Source organism: Crotalus tigris, unplaced genomic scaffold (assembly GCF_016545835.1).
Source record: "Crotalus tigris isolate CLP2741 ecotype Arizona unplaced genomic scaffold, ASM1654583v1 scf7180000020728.642097, whole genome shotgun sequence".
In the NCBI taxonomy this organism is placed as follows: domain Eukaryota; kingdom Metazoa; phylum Chordata; class Lepidosauria; order Squamata; family Viperidae; genus Crotalus; species Crotalus tigris.
The window spans coordinates 387,191-414,738 of NW_024098154.1; the positions used below are offsets into that span (position 1 = coordinate 387,191).

The 27,548-nt window shown below is 38.2% G+C and overlaps 1 protein-coding gene across 11 annotated transcripts in view; it reads right to left on the bottom strand.

The window, feature by feature from the left end:
- The window catches only part of FRYL (FRY like transcription coactivator), a 187,793-nt gene that overhangs the window by 132,778 nt on the left and 27,467 nt on the right, over positions 1-27,548 (bottom strand). For 3 of the 11 annotated variants that reach the window (XM_039368290.1, XM_039368287.1, XM_039368284.1), the window contains exon 1: positions 22,971-23,509. The exons of 1 other annotated variant lie outside the window; for it this stretch is intronic. In XM_039368290.1, coding sequence (XP_039224224.1) covers positions 22,971-23,259 — 289 coding nt within the window. In that variant the 5' untranslated portion in view covers positions 23,260-23,509. Of the gene's footprint in view, positions 1-12,000; positions 12,020-22,970; positions 23,512-27,548 lie in introns of those variants that run through there. 7 more of the 11 variants (XM_039368295.1, XM_039368294.1, XM_039368289.1 and 4 more) reach the window with 5 other exon arrangements.

A 27,548-nucleotide genomic window follows, 5' to 3' on the forward strand; every position in this document is an offset into this window, starting at 1 on the left:
ATTATGGGGTCGCGGCATTAGAAAGGTTGAGAACCACTGAGTTATACAGTATAGGTCAGTAGTGGCAAACCTATGGCACAGGTGCCAGAGGCGGCACTCAGAGCCCTCTCTGTGGGCACTCGCACCGTCGCCCCAGTCCTAGGCCTTCAGCTGGGTTTTATAAAACCTTTTCACTTTAGGCTTCCGCCACCATGTGCAAAAAAAAAAAAAAAAGTTCTATCAGTCAATTTCAACTTCTCGTGGAAAAAAAAAAGATCTTGCAAAGTTGGAATTGATTGATTGAACTTTTTAGTCCCACCCAGTCTGCCATTACCACCACAGCCACGCCTACCCAATGGGCCACACCCACCCAGCACCCGACGATGCATAAGTGAGTTTTGGGTTGCAGTTTGGGCACTCGGTCTCTAAAAGGTTCGCCATCACTGGTATAGGAATTCTCTTAGTGTGTATTATTCAGGGAAGTTTAGCCAACTGAAAGGCCAAGAATTCCTATCAGTTTAGGCTGTTTACAAGCAAAAAAAGGCTTATGTTAAAAGCACTTGTGTTGCTTCAATAATCATATACCAGTCGTCCAGAATAAATAACTTGCAAAGAATGACTCTCCAATGGCAGTTGATGTTATGTTTAACTCAAATTATATATCTGTGGTTTTGTGCCACTTATTTTTTTAAATTTGTATCCTTCCTGTTCATACAATACTCAAACTGGCTTACAACAAATAAAAATATAAATTGTAAAACAAATACAGAAAAATACAATTGAAATATTGTTTTATTCAGTCGTATTGGTATTATTTTGTATATGTATTAATAGAATTTAGACACATTTACCAATTATAATGAATGTCAACATTACTACATATCATTTGTATATATCTATATACATCTGCACAAATGCATGCACATAAAATATTATACGTTGTATGTATATATACATGTATAACCTGTGTGCATATATAAATGCATAAAGAACTAGGAAGAGAAAGCACTTGATCTTGTAGCTTATTTAATTTTTGTTTTGGCATGGTAACAATGACTAAGGAACAAGCAGTATTCCTAAGGGTATGAATCTGCCTTTTCATTGTATATATATATAAAAAAAATTCAAGGAGAGCAAGAACGAAACAAAGTCAAGAGTCAAATGGTAAGTAAATATGCTTAGTTTTGTTGAAAGAAATGCTTACACATTTTTTAGGGCATATAATATATAGGACAGGAAATGGAAAAGCACAATAGGCATAAAATTTTCTATGAACATTTATACAACACAAGTATTTTTGAAATATAGTTAGAGATAGGTAAATAGATACACCCACATTACTGAGTTAAAATAGAAATAGCTTCTCTGTGCATTTTAGACAGCATACAAACTAACCTGGCCTTTCTCCAAATTTTTATCAATTATAGCAACAACGAGATACATCACCACGATCCTAGCTGATTTTGACTACAAGTTAATAAGCATATAGTAAATATGGTTAGCCACTAAAATAATGCCATGATTCTGTTTACTCTGAGATTTGATTTGTGGGGTTCGCTATCTTTTGCCAAGATTATACTACAATGAACACCACCACAAAATCCAGAATTTTGTAGAGTCCAGAGTGGCAAAAACAGGAACAGTAACCAGTAATTCTGAAAAACACTATTTAAAAAAAATCTAAAAAGCCATTATGAGAGATGATCTAGATCAGTGGTTCTCAACCTATGGGTCGGGACCCCTTTTGGGGTCGAACGACCATTTCATGGGGGTCGCCAAACCATGCTGTCCACCATTTTTTCCCTTTTCCCTAGCTGTCCTACTCCCTCTTATTGGTGGCCACACCCACTTGGGGGTCACCACAACATGGGGAACTGTACTATGGGGTCACGGCATTAGGAAGGTTGAGAACCACTGATCTAGATGCTATCATTTTAATTATATCTTTTCTCTTCTTTGGTCTATAGTTTTCATAGACTTTAACGTTCCCACTTTTGGTTTACTGTAAGCGTATTTCATTTAATCACATTCTTTATTCAGAATTTGATAAGATACTCTTAAATAATCTGAGCGTGCAAGCAAGATGTTTTGATTTTTTTCCCTAGACTTAAATCTCTTATGCTTTTTATATATGGAATTTTGATTTATAGCCTGCCTTTGTAACCACAAGGCAGTCAGGCAGTTTAGTTATATGTAGACACAATTATTAATATATTCTCTATTCTGTGTACATTATTTTGAACTCTAATCTATATGTTATATAATATTTAATATGCAATACAGTTGAATAAAAACTTAGCGTACTCCACAGACTATTTTCCAGCTGATACTCAAAGAATGGTTTTGAGAATAGCTTCATACGTTATGCTGAGCCTTAATGTATTTTGTTCAATTTTGACTTTGGGCATGTTACCGGTATGAATAGTGTTTTCTTCCATAACTTAGGAAATGGTTAATTCAAAAAGCAAGTCTAAAAGAGATCTGATAATAATATTTATTAGAAAGAACAATAAGGTTACAACTCAATAAATTCCTGCAAATGTTTTATTTTCAAAGAAGGTATCTGTAGATATTACGATAGCAGTAACAAATGGTGATAGTATCTGGCAATGGGTTAGGACAGGGGTAGGCAACCTTGGCTCTTTTATGACTCGTGGACTTCAACTCCCAGAATTCCTGAGCCAGCATGGCTCAGCTTGGAAACTCTCCCTTTCCCCTCAGCATGGCTGGCTCAGGAATTCTGGGAGTTGAAGTCCACGAGTCATAAAAGAGCCAAGGTTGCCTACTCCTGGGTTGGGATGTTTGCTGTTATTTTAAGGGCTGGGCAGGCTGCATTTCCTCACTGTCTTGTTAGCTGCTTGTTTCTTTGTTAATGTGAGAACTGCCTCTAGCAGTATAGTATATATAAAATTTTAAATTGTTCAACAACTCTATTTAAATTGGGAGCCAACTCCCCTGACCAAATTAAACGTTATCAGAAATGTCTAAATACACAGCGAACCATTCTTGCTGTGTAAATAGATCAATATTATCTTCTAATAAATCATGAAATGGCATAAGAGCTGAACCAGAATTACTGGATGGACTACTGTATGAGCAGCTGCAGGCAGAGGAGGTAGGGCTATCCGATAACTAGCATGCAAGCCGTTGCTGGTCCCTAAAGATGGAGAAGTTGAACTGCCATCTCTTCCCAGCGCAGGGACTTGCCACCGGGAACGGGTGAGTAGAGCAAAGGAGCTCTGTGATGTTTCCTGCAAGGAAGGATCCTCAACCTTCCACATGAGCAACATTAGAGCTTGTTCCTGTTTAAGAAAGCCTCCACTTTGCCAATTGTTGTTGTTAGTTGCAAAGTCATGTCCGACCCATCGCGACCCCATGGACAACGTTCCTCCAGGCCTTCCTGTCCTCTACCATTTTCTGGAGTCCATTGAAGCTCACGCCTACTGCTTCAGTGACTCCCTCCACTCACCTCATTCTCTGTCATCCCCTTCTTCTATTGCCCTCAGTCTTTCCCAGCATTAGGCTCTTCTCCAGGGAGTCCTTCCTTCTCATTAGGTGGCCAAAGTACTTGAGTTTCAACTTCAGGATCTGTCCTTCTAAAGAGAAGTCGGGGTTGATCTCCTCTAGGACTGACCGGTTTGATCGCCTTGCAGTCCAGGGGACTCGCAGGAGTCTTCTCCAGCACCATAGTTCAAAGGCCTCAATATTTTTGATCTCAGCCTTTCTTATGGTGATATAGATATAGATATTGCTATAGATATATAGATATAGATATTGTTGTTGTTGTTAGTTGTGAAGTCGTGTCCATTGCGACCCCATGGACAATGTTCCTCCCGACCTTCCTGTCCTCTACCATCTTCTGAAGTCCACTGAAGCTCACGCCTACTGCTTCAGTGACTACATCCAGCCACGTCATTCTCTGTCGTCCCCTTCTTCTATGGCCCTCAATCCTTCCCAGCATTAGACTCTTCTCCAGGGAGTCCTTCCTTCTCATTGGATGGCCAAAGTACTTGAGTTTCAACTTCAGGATCTGGCCTTCTAAAGAGCAGTCGGGGTTGATCTCCTCTAGGACTGACCGATTTGATCGCCTTGCAGTCCAGGGGACTCGCAGGAGTCTTCTCCAGCACCAGAGTTCAATAACCAACCATAAACTCCTACTCCATGCACCTTCACTGGACCTGCAAGCCTCCTGACCTTGACTATGGATCTGGATTGGCTGATAGATCTTCTACAACAGGGTTCCCCAACCCCCCGGTCATGGACCAGTACCGGTCCGCGGCATGCCAGCAACTGGTCCATAAAAACAAACGAAGCCCCATTCGCGAGATGCAGGCACCACACAAAACCACGCACTCTCTGGTCCGCGGAAAAACCTTTCTCCACGGAACCAGTCCCTGGTACCCAAAAGGTTGGGGACCTCTGCTCTACAAAGTTTTGACTCTTGGATGTCGCCTGACCATTCTTCTGTCCAGCATTTTAAGACTGGAACTTTTTTAAAGGAAACTTGCTAGCTTTGGGAAACTTGTTTCTCTACTGGTGGGCCTGTGTATTCGCACTGACCTTTTTCTTGCTGTTCATTTATTTTACCGTTTAGTAAAGTTTTGTAACTATCTCTTTGTAGTTTGCCCTGGGAAAGGACACCTACTTTGCTTCTTGCTGCACTCACCCAAAGTTAGCACGGTTTTTGGCATGCTACCCCAAAAGCCCCAGCCTCGCTTAGCGGCCCCATTCCCAAGTGTCTTGAACACCCTGTAGTCCACCTCAGAGGTTTTCCAAAACCTTATGAGAAGACCATGTGCAATTTGCGTAAAGGGCAGGGTGACCTCAGGAAGAAATCCTGGCCCAGTCAGCAGCTACTTCACGAAGGGCCGGGCCAGGTGTGCTTGGTCAGTAGCGGGAACAAGAAAACAACGGTCAGCAGCAGAGTGCAGGAGAGGCCAAAAGAAAAGATAGGAGGTAGGAGATGAGAGATAGACAGATTAGGAATTGTCAAATCTCTAAGTCCTTAAGATCCTAAGTGCGGGCAGGCTACCAAATATTTCAATTTTGATCACATGACCATGTAGGTGTAAGCTGTAATTTTGGGGGCCAGGGGCAAGTACAATTTGTGCAGCACTGCTGTTAACTTCAAACGGTCATTGAACAAATGGTTATAAAATGAGAAGTGCCGGTATATGGCTTGTCCGCTATAAAAATGCTTATCAAATTGTGTCATGTGGTGAAATTTCTAAGTACTCTGTTCTGTAGTGTTGAGATGAGTTGGGCCTAATGTGAAAGTGCCGGTGGAAAAATGCACAACACACTCCTCAGGACAAGGTTCCTTCCAGTAAAACAAAAGAGCAATTTTGGAAATAAAATAATCAATTTGGAAACAATACAAGATTACTTCATAGTTGGAGCCAACACATTGTTTACAATTGAAAGTATAAGGTGGTCATTTGGTGTGGCAACACACCCTTAGCATTGAGGGACTTGTTGCAGTAACACTTTAAACAAACAGAAAATAAACTGTGTATCCGCACGAACAGCAAGCATACATTTGGTACCAGTTTATTAAATGAAACTTAATGATTGATTATGTTGATTGCAAGGTAGAGAAAAAGCAATGTGTACAAGGAAATAAAACTTTACTGCCCATAAAACGATATTCAAAAGTCAACGCTTCTATATAGTTTTAGAGATTCATAAAATATCAGGCTAGAAAATACCTTATAACAAAAACCAAACTTCAAGATAAAATGCAACCGGCTGTAATGTAGTATATATACCATGTCTATTAAAATGGCCTTTAAAAGCAATCATAAAAATGTGCAGTCAAAAATATTTTTAGAATTTTCAGAAAATATATCATTTGATGTTTTTTTTTTGAAGACAATGCAAGATTCCAGATAAGCCACAATCAGGGGTTAGAGGTACAATTCTACACGTGGAAAGCTCAATCTTAAATGTTCTTTAACTGCCTGAAGTATGGCAATTAGCAAGGGCATTTAATGAAGAAGCCTCATCAAGGTGATGTAAGAAGACAATCCTAAGTGAAAACAGAGCCAGGAAAGAAAGAACTAGTCTATGCTATGCCCAGTGTTCACCTCATTAATTCTGAGTGAAACTCGGGGTGGATAATAATCGATAATTTTAAAAAAAATAAATAAACAAACAAAAATGGATTTTTTAAAATTTAAATCAGATTTTTTTTATTTTTATCAAATTTATTTTAATAAAATGCTTTTGGAGTAAAAAATATCTATCTAAATATAGTTTTCTATTTAAGAGACATTCATAATTTAGTTTATTCAGCACGAAATGGAGCTTAGTTAGGTAGCACGAGGCTGTATATTCTGCAATATTTACATTTTTTTGGTAAAACTCATTCAGTGAATCCAAGCTCTCTGCAAGATGAGATAACATGCACTGCATTGATGCATTCACAATTTCACAGTAACCATGAGAATAAATCAGGAAACAAAGTTCAGAAATATTCCTTAGTTTATCCCATTGTTTTGCAAATCTATGGACACTATAAATTTTACGATTATTTGAAGGGAAATGCATCTGTACCAGGCTCTAAGTGTTTTAATTAAATAAAAGAATTTGAATAGTTATCCAACTATGTGTGATTAGCCTATTAACCTAAAATTGGTTCTGATATCGCTGTTTTACTAACCTGACAGCTTATTATTCTAGATAGGAAACCTTCAGTTTGTTTGCAAATAATAATATTAAAGATTCTAAAGATCAGCAAGAATGAATTTAAAGAGCACCTCTGTCATTTCAGATCCATCATGGCAGCGCCTGTTAGCGGGGGTCCACTCACCTGCTGCCCGCCACATCCCTCACCTTGTGTCACTGCCGCATCACCAGCCGTCCCATTAAAGTGAATGGGACTGTTGATGAGTCAACAACGGGTCAGAGGAGGAGCTGCTGTGGGACAGCGATGACAGTTGCTCTTTAAAAAATATGATTTAAGTCGAGTTGATTTATATCAAGCCTTTTTACTAATGATTTAAATCATTTAGTAGTGATTTAAATCAAATCCACCCTGGTGAAACTGGAAGTATATTTTGATTTGAACCTGAAATGAAGATATTCTTGCTTTGGGAGTTCTGCTGAAGCAACCATGGAAGTTTTTAAGAAGAGACTGGACAGCCATTTGTCTGGAATGGTATAGGGTTTCCTGCCTGAGCAGGGGGTTGGACTAGATGGCCTCCAAGGTCCCTTCCAATTTTATTATTATCTTTTATTCATTAGACATGAACCTCAGTCAACTGAACATTCAAATTGGTTGGTGCTGATGGTTGGCACGGGTTGCTACCAGCATCCTAGGTGTCAACCAGGTACCTCCTTAAAATATAAGATGTTCTGAGTAGCGCAGTTTTTTGTAGCATTGCTGGAATTATTGCAGGAAGCTGCAGTTTCTTGATGTATTTTGCAAAGTTTTGGGACATAGTTCCTTGTGCCCCAATGACGATGGGTATCATTGTTACACGTTTCATCCATAATCGCACAGTTTCGTTGGCTGGGTCGCAATATTTCATCATTTTTTTCCAGTTCTTTTTCTTCGACTCTGGCATCTCCTGGTACAGCGATATCAATCAGCTGTATGCTTCAGTTCTCAACAACTGCGATATCTGGCGTGTTGTGTTCCAAATGGCGATCTGTCCGTATTTGAAAGTCCCAGAAGATCATCAAATTTATTATTGTTGTTGTTGTCATCGTCATCATCATCCCAAGGGAAAGCTGCAGTTCAGCAGAATCAAACACACAACATTTTGGTTCTACCTTAGGGAAGGGCTGGCATGCCATTCTCTTCTTCATGTGGCGTGTGAGCTGATAAACCCATCTTTCTAGTGCATGGGTGTCAAACTCGCCGCATCACGTGACGTATCGTGACTTTTTTCGCATTGCTGGAACTGGGGTGGACGCGGCCTCCGCATGATGCAACCGACCCACGGGCCCGCAGTTTTGACACCCCTGTTCTAGTGCCTCCCTATCTCTAGCTTCTCTTAGCTGCTGGTCCTGATGTCGTCCTTGGCTTTACTTGCTGCCTATCACTTCCAGATATAACTGGCAGAACGTTAATATCTGATCTAGACCTGGACCACTTACAACTAATTGTACCATGTTCAGAATCCTTTGTGCACAGCAGGTTTTTCTTATCCCTATAATCAACCCACAGTGGAAGTAAAACCATTATTGGGATTCTCCCCTCCTACCCAATACAGCTCTCTAACGGTAAATGTAGATATGTTGGTATATATCCATTAGACAATACAAGGCAAAAAAAAAAAAGTATTCGTTAACAGATATAAATTAAATGGAAAATAAGGCACTCTGCTTCCTAACTGACCCAATCTCTTTCTATAAACATTTTTCTCTTATACAAATACACACACAAGCACCAATTAAAAACAAAACTGACAGAAAGGGAATATGTAAAAAGAAAGGGAAGGGGGAAATAAAAGAGGGAGAAGCCTTATTTGCTTCAGAAAGGGGTCACATTCTCCAAATGAGCAGTCTCTTGGGAGCAACAACTATTTTTTAGGTTAATTTCCAAGGTATCCTTGCTTTTCAGCAGCTAATACCTATTGCATTTGTCTCTCTTATCTATTTATTTTGTAAGATTATACAATCACTTCATATGTAATTATTTTAAGGTGAAAATTAATGGTAACTTTGTGGAATACTGGCCTAAGAACTTGAATTTGGTATTTTTTGCTTCAGAATTAAAATTTAAAACCAGTCTTATATCGCCAGCCTATGAAATAGATATTCACTAGACAACATTATTGTATTCTGTAGGAATATTTATTCCTGAAAACAAACTTCTGCATGTTACACAATAATTGTGGAAGAACACATTTCATTATTTCATGAATTGTCTTGGCTCATGTGCACTCATCATATGGGCTTATATTTAACATATCAGAAGGGCATGATGTAACATTGCTGCAGCTAATCTGATACCTGCCTAAATTATATAGAAACATGATCACCTGGGAACCCTGGATATAACGTTTCAAATTCTTTCTCTAGCTAGCCTGAGAATGAAGAAAGGGATAACTGGATAGAAAAAAAAAGCAAACAGAATATAACCATTAGTCATCGATTTTTTTTTTTAAAAAAAAGATCGATGTCATTTGTTTTGTTCTAAATGAATAAAAGAATCACTAGGAAATGACATACCACAATTCTTCATGGGCTCTCGATATTATACATAGGGGATAACAGCACACGGTTTTGCATTGATAATCTTTAATATACAACAGAAGGCAATTGTTCCACCAAAGATTTTGCTCCCTTGGGCATGGATGCATAAATCAGCCACAGAAGATCAGTGAATGACCCTGGGCATACCTCACAGGATTGTTGTTATAGGCAAAAAAAAAAATGGGAACAGGAGCAACGTATAGCACTTTTAACCCCCTTAATGAAAAAATGGAATACAAATCCCTTCCCCTTCTATAGCCCTAAAATAGAATTTCAGCTTCCAGATTCATTCTTCAAATGGTTTTAGAGTTTCTCGTAGAAATATTGTTATGTAGTAAATATAAAGTCTGCATTACTTTCACATGACTCTTACAGGATATTTTAAAACATTCAGTGTCTGGGGGGGGGGAGAGCCAAAGGTAGCCTCTTACGGGCCTCATAGTTTTATTTATTTTATTTATTAAAATTTATTAAAATTTATAGACCGCCCTACTCCCGCAGGACTCCGGGCGGTTAACAATAAAAACACAGCATTACATAACAAAACAAACGATGCAATAACATTCATCCAGGGGTCAGATTTTATAAACCCCAGGCCTGCCGGAAAAGCCAGGTCTTAAGCAGCTTGCGGAAAACCAACAGATTTAATGCTGATAGAAGCACTGTTTCTCAACCTTGACAATTTTAAGGCATGTGGATTTAATGCTGATAGAAGCAGTGTTTCTCAACCTTGACAATTTTAAGGCATGTGGACTTCAACTCCCAGAATTCCACAGCCAGCAATGCTGGCTGTGGAATTCTGGGAGTTGAAGTCCACATGCCTTAAAATTGTCAAGGTTGAGAAACACTGTGATAGAGGACTGACATCAACATCAAGCCAAGAATGGAGGACTAGTAGAGAAAATTTTCTGACCAAGATTTCCTATTTGACAATGGTTACAATAAAAACTAGTTAAGACACCACCCTCTTTCAATTTTATGAATGAAATAAAGGGATAGCTTAACTGCTAAATAGCCTCAGTACTCAGCTAAGTTTAACAGAATGTTCCCGACAGAACAGAATTGTTGGCAGTGACACCGCATCCCGAATCTAGGCCTTGTGAATACCACTCCATTGTTGTAAGTGAAAGAAAAAAGTGCAACTACAATCAAACCCACAACATTCTGCCAGCTAAGCAAACTTTTTTTTCTAAAAAATGTGAGGGAACAACGCTATTGAGTATACGTGTATCTTCAGTCATCCTAGCATATATAATCGTAGAATCTGCATAAATTTATATAGCACCTTTACATTTTCAACATAACAAAAATTACTGAGATATTCTGGAAAGACTGAGATAATAAAGTCATAAAGGTATATAAGTTAAAATTAAATCATGTCTCATTTCACACCAGACTGGTCAGTGCTATTTCTTAGCAAACAAAGCTTGAATAAATAGTATGACTGCTTATTGTTATAGTTCTCAAAAGCTAATATTTTGTTTAGGGTAGACAGAATACAGGGAACAAAACACCTTAGTTAAAGGTATAAACGTTTAAGTTAAATGCATAATCAATAATCAACTGTTTTCTAATTTAAAATTAGAAGTTTAGAACACAATAATGGAGGGTGTTCATTAATCTATCGCTGGCAGGAAAACTGTCCAAATACCTTCCTTTTTGAAAAAACAGCAATTATTCTTTTTTAACAAAAGACCCAACAGAATAGACACTATTGTGGGTCATGCAGCTATTCAAACTCCTTGAGACCAATGTTACATTAAGAATTAGTAAATATTCTTATCCTAAATTCTAAATATTAAATTGCTAGTACTCCTATTAATCACAACTCTATGCAAAAAAGGACTCTTATTTTGGATTATATCAAAATCCATTCACTGTACAAAGAAACCCATATCCTTGGCCTTTGTTCCCTCCCAACTATAAGTCATAGATGGTTAAAAAAAAAAAGAAGTGGGTTTGCATAGAAAAGTTCGTATTAAAATTACTTTTAAGGAAAGACTTTTATAAATAGCTTTCCCACCAGCTGGCAATCTAAAATACATCTAAAAGTTATATGCCGTCAATATTAAGCATTAGATTCAAAAATGGAATGAACTGAATTTGTGATATGAAGAGCATCCTTGAAGTGTGGGTTGAAACCCCTCAAGGGAGTCATGAACAACTTAGAAAATTAGAAAACCAAAACCTTGAGTTTTAACAGTACTGCTTTTTCCTGTATGCCTATTTTTGTTTAGTGAATGTTTAAATACTGACTAGAAAAGATGGTACATTCTACTTTCTCTTCTGGAGTTCCAATTTTTTCTGGGGTATCTATGCTGCTCAAAGCCAATGGGGCTATTAAGGTCAAGAGGTTTTTTTTTTATTTCTTCCATTGCTTGATTTAAACAAATTAAATGCATCGCAAGAATTGGGATATAATTGTTCTTTGGAAAACGTTTAACTTCAATTATATGATTACAAACATTTTAACATTGAAAAACAGTACATTTGCTATGCCATACGTTAAGCAGCTGATTTTTGCTACAAACCTCGTTTTATCCTGAGCAGAACTATGGAATAGCATTAGACAGACACAGAACCTTGCAGAGCCAGTCACTTCCCTTTAAAAGAAACTGTGCCACATTTTTTTAAAACACAAAAATATATATACAGAAATTGTAGTGGGTTATTTTAAAAAAAGAATATACTGCAATCATTAATATTTAACTATACGTCCCATTTGCCTCTCACAACAGTCAGCCCTTTCAGCAACTTAACATTCAAAAAGAAGGAATTCTCAGGAGGTGGATGCCTCATCCAAGATAATATACTTACAGCTGCTGTTCCATAACTTTAGTAGGGATTTAATATTAATTTCAAAAAGCACAGAGTCCTGCAGGCTCAACATCATGTTTCAGAGCTGCTGCAGCTGTAATTTTGTTGGTGTATCTTGTCTACCAGTCATCCCTCTTTTGCTCACAGACCAACAGAGTTTTGGCCCATAGCATCAGTATTTCATTACCATGCAGCCTCCAAGTGACGCACAGCTATAGTAGAAATGCTGCTGAATGCAGATGACCTTCAGTAGGGAAAATAAAATTCCCATGCTTGTCACAAGAGGAGGTCTTTCAGGATACTCACATCTCTTGATGACACACACTGGTCCAAATAAGACCAAAAAAAAAAAAAAAAAATTACTTTGCTGCTCAGAACTTCAAGGGGCAACCTACTGCAATAACTCTTATTGCTACTCCGTTTGCAAACTGCAAACAAAACATTTTCACATTATGCGGCTCTAACTTTAGAATCGCTATTCTTCTGTTTCTCAAGTCCGTCCGTTCCAAAATTCTATGCAACCAGCCAATAAATAGGAATTTCTGCCTCCTCTTCAATTATCCCCCCTCCCAACCCACCTATTTCCCCATCTCTGCCCGTTTGGGTGCCCTACACAGCACCGTTCTCTCCATGTTTCAGATGCTATTTGGAGGGTGGCATAAGCCAGGGCTTTTCAACCTTTTCACCCACTGTACCACTTTTAGGATATGGCAACATCCGAGTACCACCAGTTGCCTAGCAAGGTGTCAAAAACTTGATGACCCCCCCCAAAAGGGAAAAAAGTGATAAAGTACAGGTAGTCCTCGACTTACAACCGTTCACTTAGTGACTGTTCAAAGTTACAATGGCACTGAAAAAAGTGCCCCCCAAGCCACAGCCGAGCAAGACACCTGCCTGCCCACCCGGCAGCGCTCTTCCTCCTGTCCGAGGTTTTCATTGTTGTGAGCATTTCTGCTGAGGATTGGCAGCGGAGGTGGGGTGGGGGGGTGTTTGGTTTTTATTCTCCCCTGTCTGCTGGGTGGTTGCAGCAGGTTTTGGTCACTTCACATGACCCTGGGACACTGTGACCGTCATAAATATGAATCAGTGGCCAGGCATCTGAATGTAAATCACAAGATCCTGGAGATGCTGCAACATTCCAGCTGATCAGCGCTTCTTCTGGGCTCAGCAGAAGTGCCAGGATCAGTGCCGAGCTCCAGCTGGAGCCTGGCGCTGATTCTGGCGCTTCCCCTGAGCCCTGTCAGCCCCAAAGCGCTAATCAGCTGGAAAGCGGTACTGATCCTGGGGCTTCCGCTGAGCCCTGACAGCCCTGCAGCTCCAGCCATCTCTCGCTCAGGCTTGTGGGGTGCTGCCACCAGTTCAGCTCATTCCCCTCCCCCACTACCACTTTTCTAGGATGGTCATGTACCACTTGTCAGGTGCCAATGTACCACAGGTGGTACCCGTACCACTGGTTGAAAAGCCCTGAAGTAGAGGCCCAGGCCCTTCAGCACTCTCAGCCAGCCGCCCCAGCCCCTCTACTCCAGCCCGAAACTAAAAATGGAAGGGGAGGGTGACTACTTTTTAAGACCAAACCCCAAGCATAAACCCCAAGGCAACAAATCAGACAATGAGGAAGGGAGCTTGGTCCATGGACTGGTACCGGGCCATGGCATGCCAGCAACCAGTCCGCACAAACAAGCAAAGCCCCATCTGTGGTATGCAGGCAGCACACAAAACCATGCACTCTCTGGTCCATGGAAAAATCTTTCTCCATGGAACTGGTCACTGGTTGGGGGACCTCTGCCCTATACCATTTCAGACAAATGGCTGTTCAGTCTCTTCTTTAAAACTTCCAGTGTTGGAGCATTCAGAGCTTCTGGAGGCAGGTTGTTCCACTGGTTAATTGTTCTAACTGTCAGGAAGTTTCTCCTCAGTTCTAGGTTGCTTCTCTCCTTGATTAGTTTCCATCATTGCTTTTTGTTCTGCCTTCAGGCACCTTGGAAAACAGCTTGACTCCCTCTTCTTTGTGGCAGCTCCTGAAATATTGGAAGACTGCTATCATGTCCCCCCTCGTCCTTCTCTTCATTAGACTAGACATACCCAATTCCAGCAACCGTTCGTTATATGTTTTAGTCTCCAGTCCCCTGATCATCTTTGTTGCTCTCCTCTACACTCTTTCTAGAGTCTATGTTGCTCTCCTCTACACTCTTTCTAGAGTCTCAACATCTTTTTTGCATGATGATGTTCCAGTCTTCAAAAAGGGGGAAAGGGGGAGGGGTGTTCCACGAAAAAAAACAGACCAATCAGCTTGACATCAATGACTGGAGAAAGATAATCAAGCGCCTAGAATGAACAAGATGACTACTAAAAACCAGCATGGATTTGTTAAAAAGAGGTCTTGCTAGATAAAACTTACTGCCTTCTTTGATAAAGTGACTAAATTAGTGCATCAGCAAAATGCTACGGATTTCTTTACTTGGACTTCAGTATCTATTTTTGGTTTTAATTGTAAGTTTCTGTACAAAACAACTCAATTTTTCTTACTTGTCCCCATCAAAAAGAAAGTTAGAAATGAAACTGCTATTGATATAACAAAACAGGTGCAATTATGCATTTTAGTTGGCCCACCAACTGGCAATGGCATATAATATGTTTCCTTTCCTTATTCTGCTACTACAGAGGATATAGCTAAGCATCAGTTTAAAATGTAGAAAATCAGATTTCTCTTGTTTCTACTAACATAGCTAAGGCAGCAGGGATGCAAGGGGATAGGAGAAAAAGGAAAGAAAAATCAAAATAACCATAATTCCTCACACTAGATCTTGGACTTGGGTACATACAGCTGGAAATCAAAGAACACTGTGTTAAACGAGGGCTGAAACAAAGCATCTCTTTTGCAACCATGCTATTGCAAGAAAACAATTCCCACAATAAAGCTAGAACAAAACTGCAAAGCAGGGATAGGCAATCTGCAGCTATCAAAGCATTTTCTGAAAACTGTAGGTAGTTATTCAGTTTTCAGAAATCACAGTCAGAAATATTTTTTATTTTATATTTGTATAAACCAGCAGTGCCTCCAGGATGGGAGGAGCTTTTTTTCCTCTTAATATTTTGGGACTTAGTAAAACTTTGCTATTCTGTCAAACCTAGGAGGATTGGAAGAGAATAACAAGTATGTTATCCTAGGTAAGCAAAGGGTGCTATAGCAAGCTGCATTTAATACTGAATCACTACAGGTAGTCTTCGACTTACAAAGAGTTTGTTTAGTGACTGTTCAAAGTTACAAAGGCACTGAAAAAAGAGACTTATGACCATTTTTCACATTCCCTAGTGTGGGAAGTCAGCTCCCCAGAGAAGGAAATATTAAAAGGGCAGAACAATATATTTCCTCAAAGGATCTTAAAGAGGCAGAAAAGCATGCCCAGTTTTCTTAATAGTCTCAAGTCTCCCTCCCTCAAGCAGAAACCAGCTCTGTAGAAATGCAGATGTAAATAATCCGGGAAGGTTGAAGCTAGATGATTAAGAAGACAAAGACACCTAAAATCTACATACCCCACCCAAACTCTAAGACAGGGCATAATAGGATTAACCCACAGATATCAAAGGGCACACTCAGAGTCAGGTCAAAGTTCATGCCACAGGACCAACTCCAAACAAAAGGCTCCAGAGGGTATAAAAACCCATTCCCTACATGTGCTCGCTCTCTTTTCTTCCAGAGCCATCTTCCTGTCTGGCTCTCCTCTTTAATAAACTGCAACCTTCTTTCTAAAGCAGTCGCCATGTTGTTTATTCCCGGCTTGGATTGAACCATGATGAAGACTTTTCCTTCAATACTATATTGCTAGATTCATCACTGATTATGAGGATCTCAGTGACTGTAACAGATTTCAATGACATTAATGGGAAAATAATCAAGTCTCTCTCTAGAGAAGCAGCCTACGCCGGTAACAATTATTTCTATGGCTTGGAATTCATTTGCAATGTGGGCAAGTTTCAATTATATACCCTTATCAAAAACAGACAATGAGCATCTATTGGAAGGTAGCATTTCTCCACCACATTTCAAATGTATCCCATCAAAACAAATTCTTCATATCTCCGCAAGTCTATGGAGATTCTCAGTCATCCAGGTTATGCTTGTACCAAAGAAGCTTTTTCAAGAGGCAACTGCACTTCCTTGTTTTTCTTTGTAGACGTTTCCCTTGTCATCCTAGAAGCTTCTTCAGATGAAGAAGCTTCTTGGAGGAGAAGCAAAAGGTCTTCAAAGAAAAACACGGTTTTTGCAAGGTTTCGCAATTCTGGGCAGGCGCATCACCCAGATCACGTCCAAATCATCAGAAATCTTTTCCTGTTCCAGACAATTTTAGAAAGCTTTCACCCTGAGAACAGCTGAGGGGGAAATGATTTCATCCCCAGAAAAGGCCATTTTACAACTATTTATAAAAAAGGGAATCAGATACCTAAATGGCTAGTTTACTTTCCTTTATCTAAGGCAGGGGTCTTCAAACTTGGCCCTTTCTATGACGTGTGGACTTCAACTCTCAGAATTCCTCAGCCTGCATATCTGGCTGAGGAATTCTGGGAGTTGAAGTCCACAAGTCATAAAAGGGCCACGTTTGAAGACCCCTGAAGGCTTTTTTTTTTCCTTGAGCAGTTATTTTGGTTCATTTAAAGGCTTACTTTCTTGAACAATCCATTGTTAAAACAAAGCTTCCCTTGATATTCTATGCAAAATATTTGCAGTATACTTTATAATTAATGATATATCTACCAAATAGATAATCATCATGGAAAATCTTCAAGGTATTTATTTACTGTCCTTAAAAATATGTACTGCTTTGAGCTTTTTGCACATTGCTGTCTCAGTTCTGAAGACAATTCTCAAATCATTATAATTTTTCCACATATCTATGTGAAAGAAAAACACAGGGAGAACACAATATAGAGCAGTGGTTCTCAACCTGTGGGTCGGGACCTCATTTGGGGTCGAATGATCATTTCACGGGGGTCGCCAAACAACGCAGTCCGCCATTTTTTTCCCTTTTCCTTAGCTGTGCTACTCCCTTTTATTCTATTGGCTTTTGAAAGCCAATAGAATAGACTCTCTTGAATAGAGTCTAATTCTATTGGCTTTCAAAAGCCAATTGGAATTGTCCAGGCTGTCTCTGCCCTGCTGAGCCCGCCAAAAGTCCCATTCGGCAAACGGTGCTGCACCAGTTGACTAGTCCTCGACTTACGACCGGTTGAGTAGTCCTCGACTTACAACCGGTTGGGGGTCGCGGCATTAAAAAGGTTGAGAACCACTTATATAGAGGCATTTATCTATAATAATAGATAAATATTATCTGTTTATTAATTTATAAGCAATATTCATTTATGGGGCTTGCAAGACTTCTATATTATATCCCTATCCAATATTTAATTCTCATAAAGAAAACAAAATATACAATTGCAATTACGATTTGCAATTAGGTACAACTATTTTTTTCCTACTTTAGAGAAGTTAAAACGATCATTATAAATTTCATGTATTACAAGATTTTGTTTTTCTAAATACAAAAAAAATAGTTAAAAGCTAGATAGATACTGTAAAACGGAAGCTGGTGAGGCAAAAGTTATGATACTTAGTCCAAACAGGGCTATTATATACACATGGCCAGATGTTCACAGTATTCAAGGATGGAAAACAACAACCATCCCATCTGTTGCCCTGCAAAGAAACATGATTTGGATCCTGCATTGGCTCCTTATCAGCTTCTAGGTACAATTTTAAAATGTTGGTTTTGACTTACAAAGCCCTTTGTGGTTTGGTGCTCAAATCCCTGCAGAATTATCTTTTTCAGCGTTATTTGATCTGTCAACTTGCTCTTTTTAACACAAAGTGCCTTGAATTGTCCCCTACTGCAAAGGGGGCTAAGAGTTGCAGGTAAATATTTTTAGCAGAGATGCCTGTGCTATGGAACAACCTTGTGCTTGGAAATCAGATTGTTTTCTACATTATTGGCCCCCAGTAATTTTAAAAAATGAATTGTTTTGGAAAGTATTAATTGTTTTACAGTTGCCTGAATTTTAAAAATTGAAAAATATTGGGTGTTTTACTGTATTATTACATTTTTAATTGACTATTAAAATATGACTACAGCTAAGAAACCTGTTAATATTTAAATAAAGATGGTTGTGATTTAAACCTGGGGTTGGTTCATAGATAGGGTTTGACTCAAAGGTAGATCTCTGTAGAATAACTTCTTCCTGCAATAAAGCAACTCATCTATTTGAGTTAAGACCTTGAAGTTTATACCATTACTTAGTTATAAAATCTTTGGTAACTTCCAAAGAGCTGAAAATTATTGCTATGTCCCAGAGAGAAATTTGACAAAAAATGTTATTTTTTTCATTGCTGCTATTCTACATTCAATCCTGTTTCTTTTTATCTCCACTATTTGAATAAATGCAAATTAAATATTCAAAGTTATAAGATAGTGTTTAGTACTCCATTCACACATAAAACTAATTAACTACAGTCTCACATTTAGAAAATCCTTAGAAAAGATTCTGCGTTCAATTTTATTCATTACCTGTCTCAGGTCCCCATCTTCTAGCAATATTTCATTAGTAATTCGGCAGTTTATGACTGTGTGTCTTAGGAACATTTCATTGCATCATCAGGATACGAAAATAGAAATAAGCAGATAATTTAAAGAGGATTCAGCTTCTGTCCACTATTCTAAAAAGCAGGATTGTAGGCTACAGTTTATCTATGTTTCTAAGTTCACATAGTTTTTGACTAGCAATAATGCAAACTGAATTGGAGAAATTCTAATGGCTTAAGAATTTGGCAGCATTTAAACAGCTCAAATACATGATTAATCTTCAACCAAGCAATTAGAATACTTTGTGCTTTTTATCTCAATTGCTCAACCAGCAAGATTATATCCTATATAAATGTTAAAACCTTCCTTTCACTTTACTGCTTAAGATTGTCACCTGCAGTTTTGTTATACCACCATACAGCCTGAAAATCAGAGATATCAACTATAAGATTCAAAAAGTGGAAAAGAAAGAAAGAAAAGAAACTTAACTTTTTTTCAAAGTTTTCTTGACTCTAAACTGCCAAGGGTCAAAGATATTCAGGAAAAGCTCTGCATAAATTACTATGCTTTTCACAGGCGTGCAGTAGGCACTTAGAACTAAACTAAAAGATTTTTCAGATTAACACTAAGAGCACATGCACATTAAACACAGCCATTTGTATCATGGCTAATCTACAGTGATGAGACACTGAAATGGTCGGGAGGGAGTTAAGACTTTATGTCCATGTTAGTTTCCAAGATGAAAATATTACCCTTCCTCTCCTCCCTATTATTAAGTCCTACAGAAGATTGCTATTGGAAGTAATATATTACTTCCCCTCTGAAATCAGCAACAATTAAGAAGCTGTTCTTTTGGGACTCAGAGAGACAAAACATAAAAATTGGAAATGAGAATCACCTAGTCAAGCCCAGTACAGGAATTTTCTACTAGAGCATCCCCAACAGATGGCCGCCCAGATTCTGCTTGGATGCCTCAAGCAAAAGAGAATCAACATAGCCTGTTGAACTCTATATATTTGGAAATATTTTTATATAAAATCTATTTCATTTCAATCCACTCTTCCCTTTCTGCTTTCTGGAATAGCTCTGAATAATTCTATCCTGCCTGAATTTTTTTTGATTTTTTAAAAATTCCTACATACTCAAATGTGTGGATTTCAATACTCCTGCTTCCAGAGGTCTGGCTAGTTCTTTTAAATAAGTTAAAGCAGGGGTCCCCAACCCCTGGTCCGTGGACCAATACTGGGCCTCAGCATGCCAGCAGCCGGTCCGCATAAACAAGCAAAGTCCCATCCGAGGGGTGCAGGCAGCACAAAAGAACACGTACCCTCCGGTCCGCAGAAGAACCGGTCCACGGAACCAGTCCCTGGTGCCCAAAAAGTTGGGGACCTCTGAGTTAAATCCTTTCATCCTCGCATTCCATTCAAATGTTTTGTGCCACCAAGTTATGAAAAGCTCACATGAAGACATCAAAACGCAGTCTGGATGGGGCAAAACAGACTGTGACTCCATCCTAGCAAGATGAAGTGGCTATGGGTATTTGGACTCCCCAGAGACCAGGATCTTCCATCTCTGGTTCTGGACGGGATGGCACTGCTCCAAACAGACTCAGTGCACAATCTGGAGGTCCTCCTATACTCGGTGGCTTCTGTTCGAAGAGCTGGTGGGAGCTGTGGCCTGGAGGCCTTTGCACACCTTCAGGTTGTACGTCTGTTGAACTCGTATCTGGACTAGGAATCCCTGTTCACAGTAACTCACGCCCTTGTAACCTCCAAATTAGACTACTATAATACGCTGTAGTTGAAACTCAAAGACTTTAGCCACCTAATGAGAAGGAAGGACTCACTGGAGAAGAGCCTAATGCTGGGAAAGTTTGAGAGCAATAGAAGAAGGGGATGACAGAGAATAAGGTGGCTGGATGGAGTCACTGAAGCAGTAGGCCTGAGCTTAAATGGACTCCAGAAGATGGTAGACCTGGAGGAACATTGTCCATGGGGTCACGATCGGTCGGACACGACTTCACAACTAACAACAACGTTATCAACAGACAGTTCACACCACAAATGTTTCTTTCTAGCTCAGTGGTTCTCAACCTGTGGGTCGGGACCCCATTTGGGGTCAAACGACCATTTCACGGGGGTCGCCAAACAAGGCTGTCCGCCATTTTTTCCCCCTTTTCTTTGGCCACGCCCCTGGCACCCGGTGATGTATAAGTGGTTGGGGGTCACCACAACATGGGGAACTGTATTATGGGGTCGCGGCATTAGAAAGGTTGAGAACCACTGTTCTAGCTAGTCATTTAAATCAAGAACTGTACTAAACCTATTACAATGCTCAATGATTCATCATTTCCAAGATTTATAATATATATGACTGGACCATTTTATTTTTTAAGTCCAAGCATATTTATTTCACCAAGTTACAAAATTAAAACGACTAGCCTGAGAACTTTTAAGCTCTCAATTCAAATATTATTTTGGATCAATTTCTAGATTTTAGTGCTGTTAGAATTACCGTAGGAGAATGTCAGGTGATTGTATGTTAAGGGAAATTTGCCAACATTGTATGGTTTGGATGATTCATGGCTTGGTCAGAGTTTTGTTGGACAGCTCTTTCTCAGAAAAGAGCTCAGATATAATAATTAGACTAACAGAAATGGGAATTATATTAATAGTATTACTTGGTATAATCATCTTTAAGAATGGAAAACATAATCCACACACTTTCAGAGCCAGACTCTATTTGCAATACCAGAGTCAGATGAAACATCAGGAAATAACTATTCAATGTATATTATCTACAAATGGAAAAGGAAATTGAACGTATGCTAACTGAAATAAATTAGTCATTATGAGAAACACGTTTCAAGTTGAATCCTGCAAGCATCCTTAGAATAAGAAAAGGGAGATTATATTTACCAACTTCTTCCTTCTACTATAGCTCCCAAGCACTACTTTAGAAAATTGTTCTCTTCCCCAAAATATTGACAACAATACAAATAGAAAAAAAAAAATTTCTGACTTTCATTTTCTTGTACTAAAAAGTTTTGAAAGTTCAAGGTTGTTGATAGGACAATATTGGAAGAAGGAATTTTTGCCTACTTTGGAGGAATGGTTTTTAAAAGTTTCTTACTTATCTGAAATGGCAAAAATTTCGGCTTATTTGAAAGATCAATCGCACGAGAAATACCTCTTGGTGTGGACAAGATGGATAAACTTTATACAGTATAAGTATGATATTAAAAGATGTTATTTAGCTTTTGAATAATTTATGTTTAAAGTTTAAGATAATAAGTATTTTTATTATATATATATATATATTGGACTTAAAGTACTTAAAAATTTTTTTTTTTAATGTAATATTTGTTTGAGGTTTTTAAGTTTAAATGTTTTGTATTTTTAGTTCTAGTTAACCCTGTATTCAGTTCTGGGAAGACGGGGAGAGGGTTTCTGGGAGGGTAGGGAGGCAATGGGAGAGGGATTTTATTGTAAAATTGCAAAAAATTTTAATAAAAAAAAAGTTTTGAAAGTTATAAAATATTTATTTTTAAAAAGTATATGGACATCATAATCAACTAACTGGGCAGCTAACAAAGCATAAAATAAAAAATACATATAAATAGATTAAAAAATACATTTCAAATAAAAATAACCAACTCTTTGTTTGGCACAGAACAAATGGACAAATTGGGCTTTAATGTCATCTTAGGCCCTAAAGCCTAAGGGAACAGCCAAGTTTTTAAAATCTTCTAAAATGCACCCAGGCTCTCTGAATTTTTTTTTCTATTTGAGGATAGAATATTCTGGGTCCAAACTACTAAATTTAAAAATCTTTAATTTTGTAATTGTGTAACTAGCATTGAAAAGTGCCAGTAATCTTTGAATGCGTGCCAAATAAACTGTAATATGAAAAAGAGAAGCAATGCTTGGTCTCACACAAATAATTTCATACTCTGGAAGAGAATTATGTGAATACATAAGTGCATGATTAGCCTAATGCTACTTTTAAGGACAGAACCATCACGAGGATATATTGAGAGGTATTCTGTCTAAGACAGGGCTATGAAAGATGGATCAAGCAAGAAACCTAAAATATTTCTAGTTTCTCATAGCTATTGTATCAATAAAACAAAAACAAAAAGCAGAAAAGGGATATTACATTCAGCATCAATATTACATCTTGTAATTTACAAACTGCAGGCAGATATCTTTCACAGAAGGATGTAGGATTTGGGTACCATGTAAATAAACCAGCTCTTCAGCAGATGGTACACAAATGCATTTTCAAGGCAAGAAAACCGTGGGCAGCAGCACAAAAAGCCACGGATAACAGCACCATCTTTTAAAAATTACACCGGCCCTCAAATTTCCCATAAAATCTAGGTACATCGATACATACTGTAATTGTTGGAAGGCAGAAAATGAGTGACATCTTCTTCAAAAGTCTGTCCTAAACTGATGCTTCTCACTTTCAACAGTTTTGGAGAATTTTCACAGACTGCATTTCCAACCTCTGACCTGACAGAAGGCACCATTTTTTTGAAAAAGTCCATGCTTGAGGTTTTACCATTCCTGGAAGATCTTCTGTTTGAATGGCTACAAGCAGAAGGCCAGATGCTTTGTGCAAACTTCCTTGAAGAACTTTTACAAGCCGGGTCTGTTTGTGCTACTTTACATAATGATGTCATACTAAACTTGGGTGGTGCACAGTTCAAACAGCAGCAAGCGCAACAACTAACTGAGAAAGGTTTTAAAGATGTACATTTTTCACAAACTAAAGCAGCCCAGTCGTAAGAAATACCCTGAGACTATGAACATAAACCAAAAAATAATAAAGGAATGATAACTTAAAGGACATAAACATACTACATGTATACATATAAAGTATGTTTCCTATTATAATTAGCTGGAAAATTTTAGTTTTATCTTGTAAGGGAGGAGTATATTTCTGGAGTCAAAAGATAAGAGTTATCACCGAGAAAATGTTTGTGGCCCTTGCAAATATAGTTACCAAGGTTTCCAATACTCTGTGCTAAGTATCCATTTGGTTTATAACACAAATTCACTTGTAATTATTTCTTTAAAAAAAAAAAGACCATTCTCCCTTAAAAGGGCTGTCCACAAATAGCAATTTAAGGCACAGCATTTTATACAAGGTGTTTTCTGTAATGCTGCAGCTTTTGTATATTTTTCACGGAGAAAATTGGAAAGTATGTTTGCAACTTTTTTAATTCAAAGGAATGCGCAAAGCCATGTCTACTAATGCATATAACACATTTTTTCAAATTAATAAGGCAGTTGTCTGAAAAATTTTAGCCTATGTGTATTTAGGGACTGGTTCAGACCAGTTTTTGGTTAAGTAGGCAGGCAGGCAGGCATTTCAAACAATCATATTTACCATACTTTGGCCAAAAACCATCTATTTACAGTATATTTCTAAAAATTTGAATGAGCTGAATTCTGATATACATGCCATCACATAGGAAGATGAAATCTTAGCCAAGAAAAAGTAAGCATTAATAACCACTAGACAGACATATTGGTATAAATATTTCACTTATTTTTTTCCCCAGATAAAACTTTAAACTTAACATTTAACTCATTCCGTGAGTAAACATAACACGAATCATAGCAAGATAGAAGTGGATAGTTCATATTTTCATGAGTCATTAAGAAAAGTTTGAACGTGAGAAAAATGTTTACTGTATGACTGCTTGTTTGAAAAAGCATATGACAAAAGTTAATCAAGTTTTAATTGTCGAGTGTTTTGTACAAATATGACGTTGAAGATATGCTGCTGAATGAAACAACAGTACGTGATGAAAATAAACCACATAGAAAATAAAACAAGGAAGCTTGGGAAATGGTTCAACATTAAGCAGAGAAATGTGATCTTACCTTGTGATTAATGTATTTATGGATAAATTTATAGGGGAAGTTTGTGGTATGAAGTCAGAGATATGATGGTTGGGGTCATGTGCTTTTGCATGCAGTTAATTTGCGCTGCAAAGGACTCAAAACTATTTGCAATGACTATGAAACTGCACAAGGCAACAAGGAGCTTGGATCTAAAATTAAAGTATCAAGATTAAGGTAGCTGTGTTTGTGAAGTAACAAAGTGAATTGTTCCAAGTTATTCCTAAATGGGAAAACCTAGAGCAAGCAGACAAATATATTTAAAGGTGTGCAAATGTTGGTAAAAACATAAAGGGACAATACATAATCTGCTTCAAGAATCAGTATTTGTGAAAACATATGAAAATGGGAGGTGTACATGCTTCTGCCCGTTTTGTGATGAAAGTGACAACTGGGGATGGCAAGAAAGAGAAAGCTGATTGCAAGGGGAATGGGTTACTTAAGAAGCAAAACAAGGAGGGAGAGAATGTGGACTGGATGCTACAGTGACCAGTACAATTGTCTAATACAGAAAATGAATTAATAATGATATCCCAAAACAACCATGTGAAAGAGTAAATGAAATGACAAAAGGGGGGAGATCTTCAAAAAGAGGAAATAGAGCATTTAAAAAAAAAAGAAGTGTAGGAAGTACAAGCAAAAATAGCTTCTAAGGATGGAAAAGCAGAGAGAGGTGATCGCGATCTTTGCGTAAACTAGGTTTAACTGCATTTCTCTTATCTCACATATTTAATTTCCATGTCTTACTATTTCTTATATATTTGCTTCCATTTGTTTGCAGGTCTTATAGGCCTTGTTTTCTGCATTTACTCCAGTACAGTCTAGTGGTTATGAATGTAAATAGACCAACTTCAAAATTTGTCACTACTAACGCTGATTATACTGCTTAAAGTTACATATCTTTCTGCATTTTATCAGGACAGAAATTCACACAGATATTCAATTCAAAATCTTCAGTGAAGTAAATAATTATACATATACTGGTATTTACACAAGAAGGAAGCAGAGAGAGACATCTGATGTTGGGTTGATATACTTGAATCTAGTTACTCTGACTCAAAAGAGCCTATGCAGGTGGAAAACTCTTTAGCATTCAGATTGTTCACAGATCGTCAGCAATACTCCCCAGAAAAGTAAGGTTGCTATATAATATAAATTCAATGAATGCACCATAAATTGTGATAGGAGACAGGAGACTGAAAGGGAGAGGTGGGAACGAACAAGGAGCAGGTACGTTCCACTAGAAACTATTTTCACACACAGTATTAAAGCAACAGCAATGGGTGCACAGAGGTTAGATCTGGATTTTAGAGTATTCTGAATGTGCATATATGTAAACACACACACACACACACACACACACACACACACAAAGAAAGAGAGACAGAGAGACAGAGAGACAGACAGAATAGGATACCTGAGAAAGAAAAAAATATCTACATTGCAACATATTGAGAATGCTAAGGCCATGTTTTACAATAAATTCTAGGACAGTAATTTCATGTTAGAGCATCTTTGAAATTCTATTAAATTTTTACCAATTGCTATAAAAGGCTATATATAGTACTGTAATGTAACCAATGTCACCTGAGTTTAACCTGATAAAAAGTTGTATCTTTTGTGCTGATAAAGCAATGTTCTTATTTAGCACTGGATCTAACAGCATTGTGCTGAATGCACATTTTAAATAAGAAACACAAGCGTATTCAGCAAACTTTTAGGATACTGCAAATTTTTCACTCAAGAAGTAAGAAAATACAGCACTATGAAGTTTAATAAATGAAAGTCAATGGCAAAACAAATACATAATAGATTTTGTTACGGAAACTTAAGGCACAAATCCAAACAAATCCTAAATTTAGGAATATATGCAAATTAATAATTACGTTTCCTCAAACTTAAAGAGAAACCCTTCCTACATGCCTGTAATACTAGTTTCTATTTCTTAGCATTTTTATTATCCATATTGCCAGGTCTCCTCAGTTTTGTAATACGGTTCACTAAAATAATATCCTTCAATAATGATTAATAGGCTCCAATATTTCCCTTGCGTGATGGTAAATGATAAGAAAGCTGGAACTATAAAATCGGGGAATTCTTTTTTCCTTCCTCAGAACAGAATCTTTTGATTTTAAAGGTCCTGCTTCCCTCCAAATGATAATGTACCACTTCACAAATGAGCTATTCCTTTAAAAAAAAAAACACTCTTTATTGCTACAAACTGTTTGTCCAACAATGTGTGTTTTTCCTCAAGTCTGGAGACACATTAACACAGGGATAGAATCCAGATCACGTGAAGTGTTAATACCACTTTACAATCCCTTGGTAAGGCCACACTAGGAATACTGCATCCAGTTTTGGTCACCACGATGTAAAAAAGATGTTGAGACTCTAAAAAGAGTACAGAGAAGAGGAAGAAAGATGATCAGGGGACTGGAGGCCAAAACATATAAGGAACGGTTGCTGGAATTGGGTATGTCTAGTTTAGTGAAGAGAAGGACAAGGGGGGACATGATAGCAGTGTTCCAGTATCTCAGGGGCTGCCCCAAAGAAGAGGGAGTCAAGCTATCCTCCAAAGCGCCTGAAGGCAGGACAAGAAGCAACGGGTGGAAACTAATCAAGGAGAGAAGCAACCTAGAACTAAGGAGAAATTTCCTGACAGTTAGAACAATTAACCAGTGGAACAACCTACCTCCAGAAGCGGTGAATGCTCCAACACTGGAAGTTTTAAAGAAGAGACTGGACAGCCATTTGTCCGAAATGGTATATGGCATAGGTAGGCAACCTTGGCTCTTTTATGACTCATAGACTTCAGCTCCCAGAATTCCTGAGCCAGCTAGTCACAGAAGAGCCAAGGTTGCCTACCCCTGGTATAGGGTTTCCTGTCTGAGCAGGGGCCTGGATTAGATGACCTCCAAAGTCCCATCCAACTTTGTTGTTGTTGTTATGAATCATCACACTGTCAGCCAGATGTTCAGACTGGATTTGGCATTTTGTCTACCTATCGAGTCCTTACCAAGGACCTGGGATAGGCAGATGTGGAAGTTTGATGGTATTACAG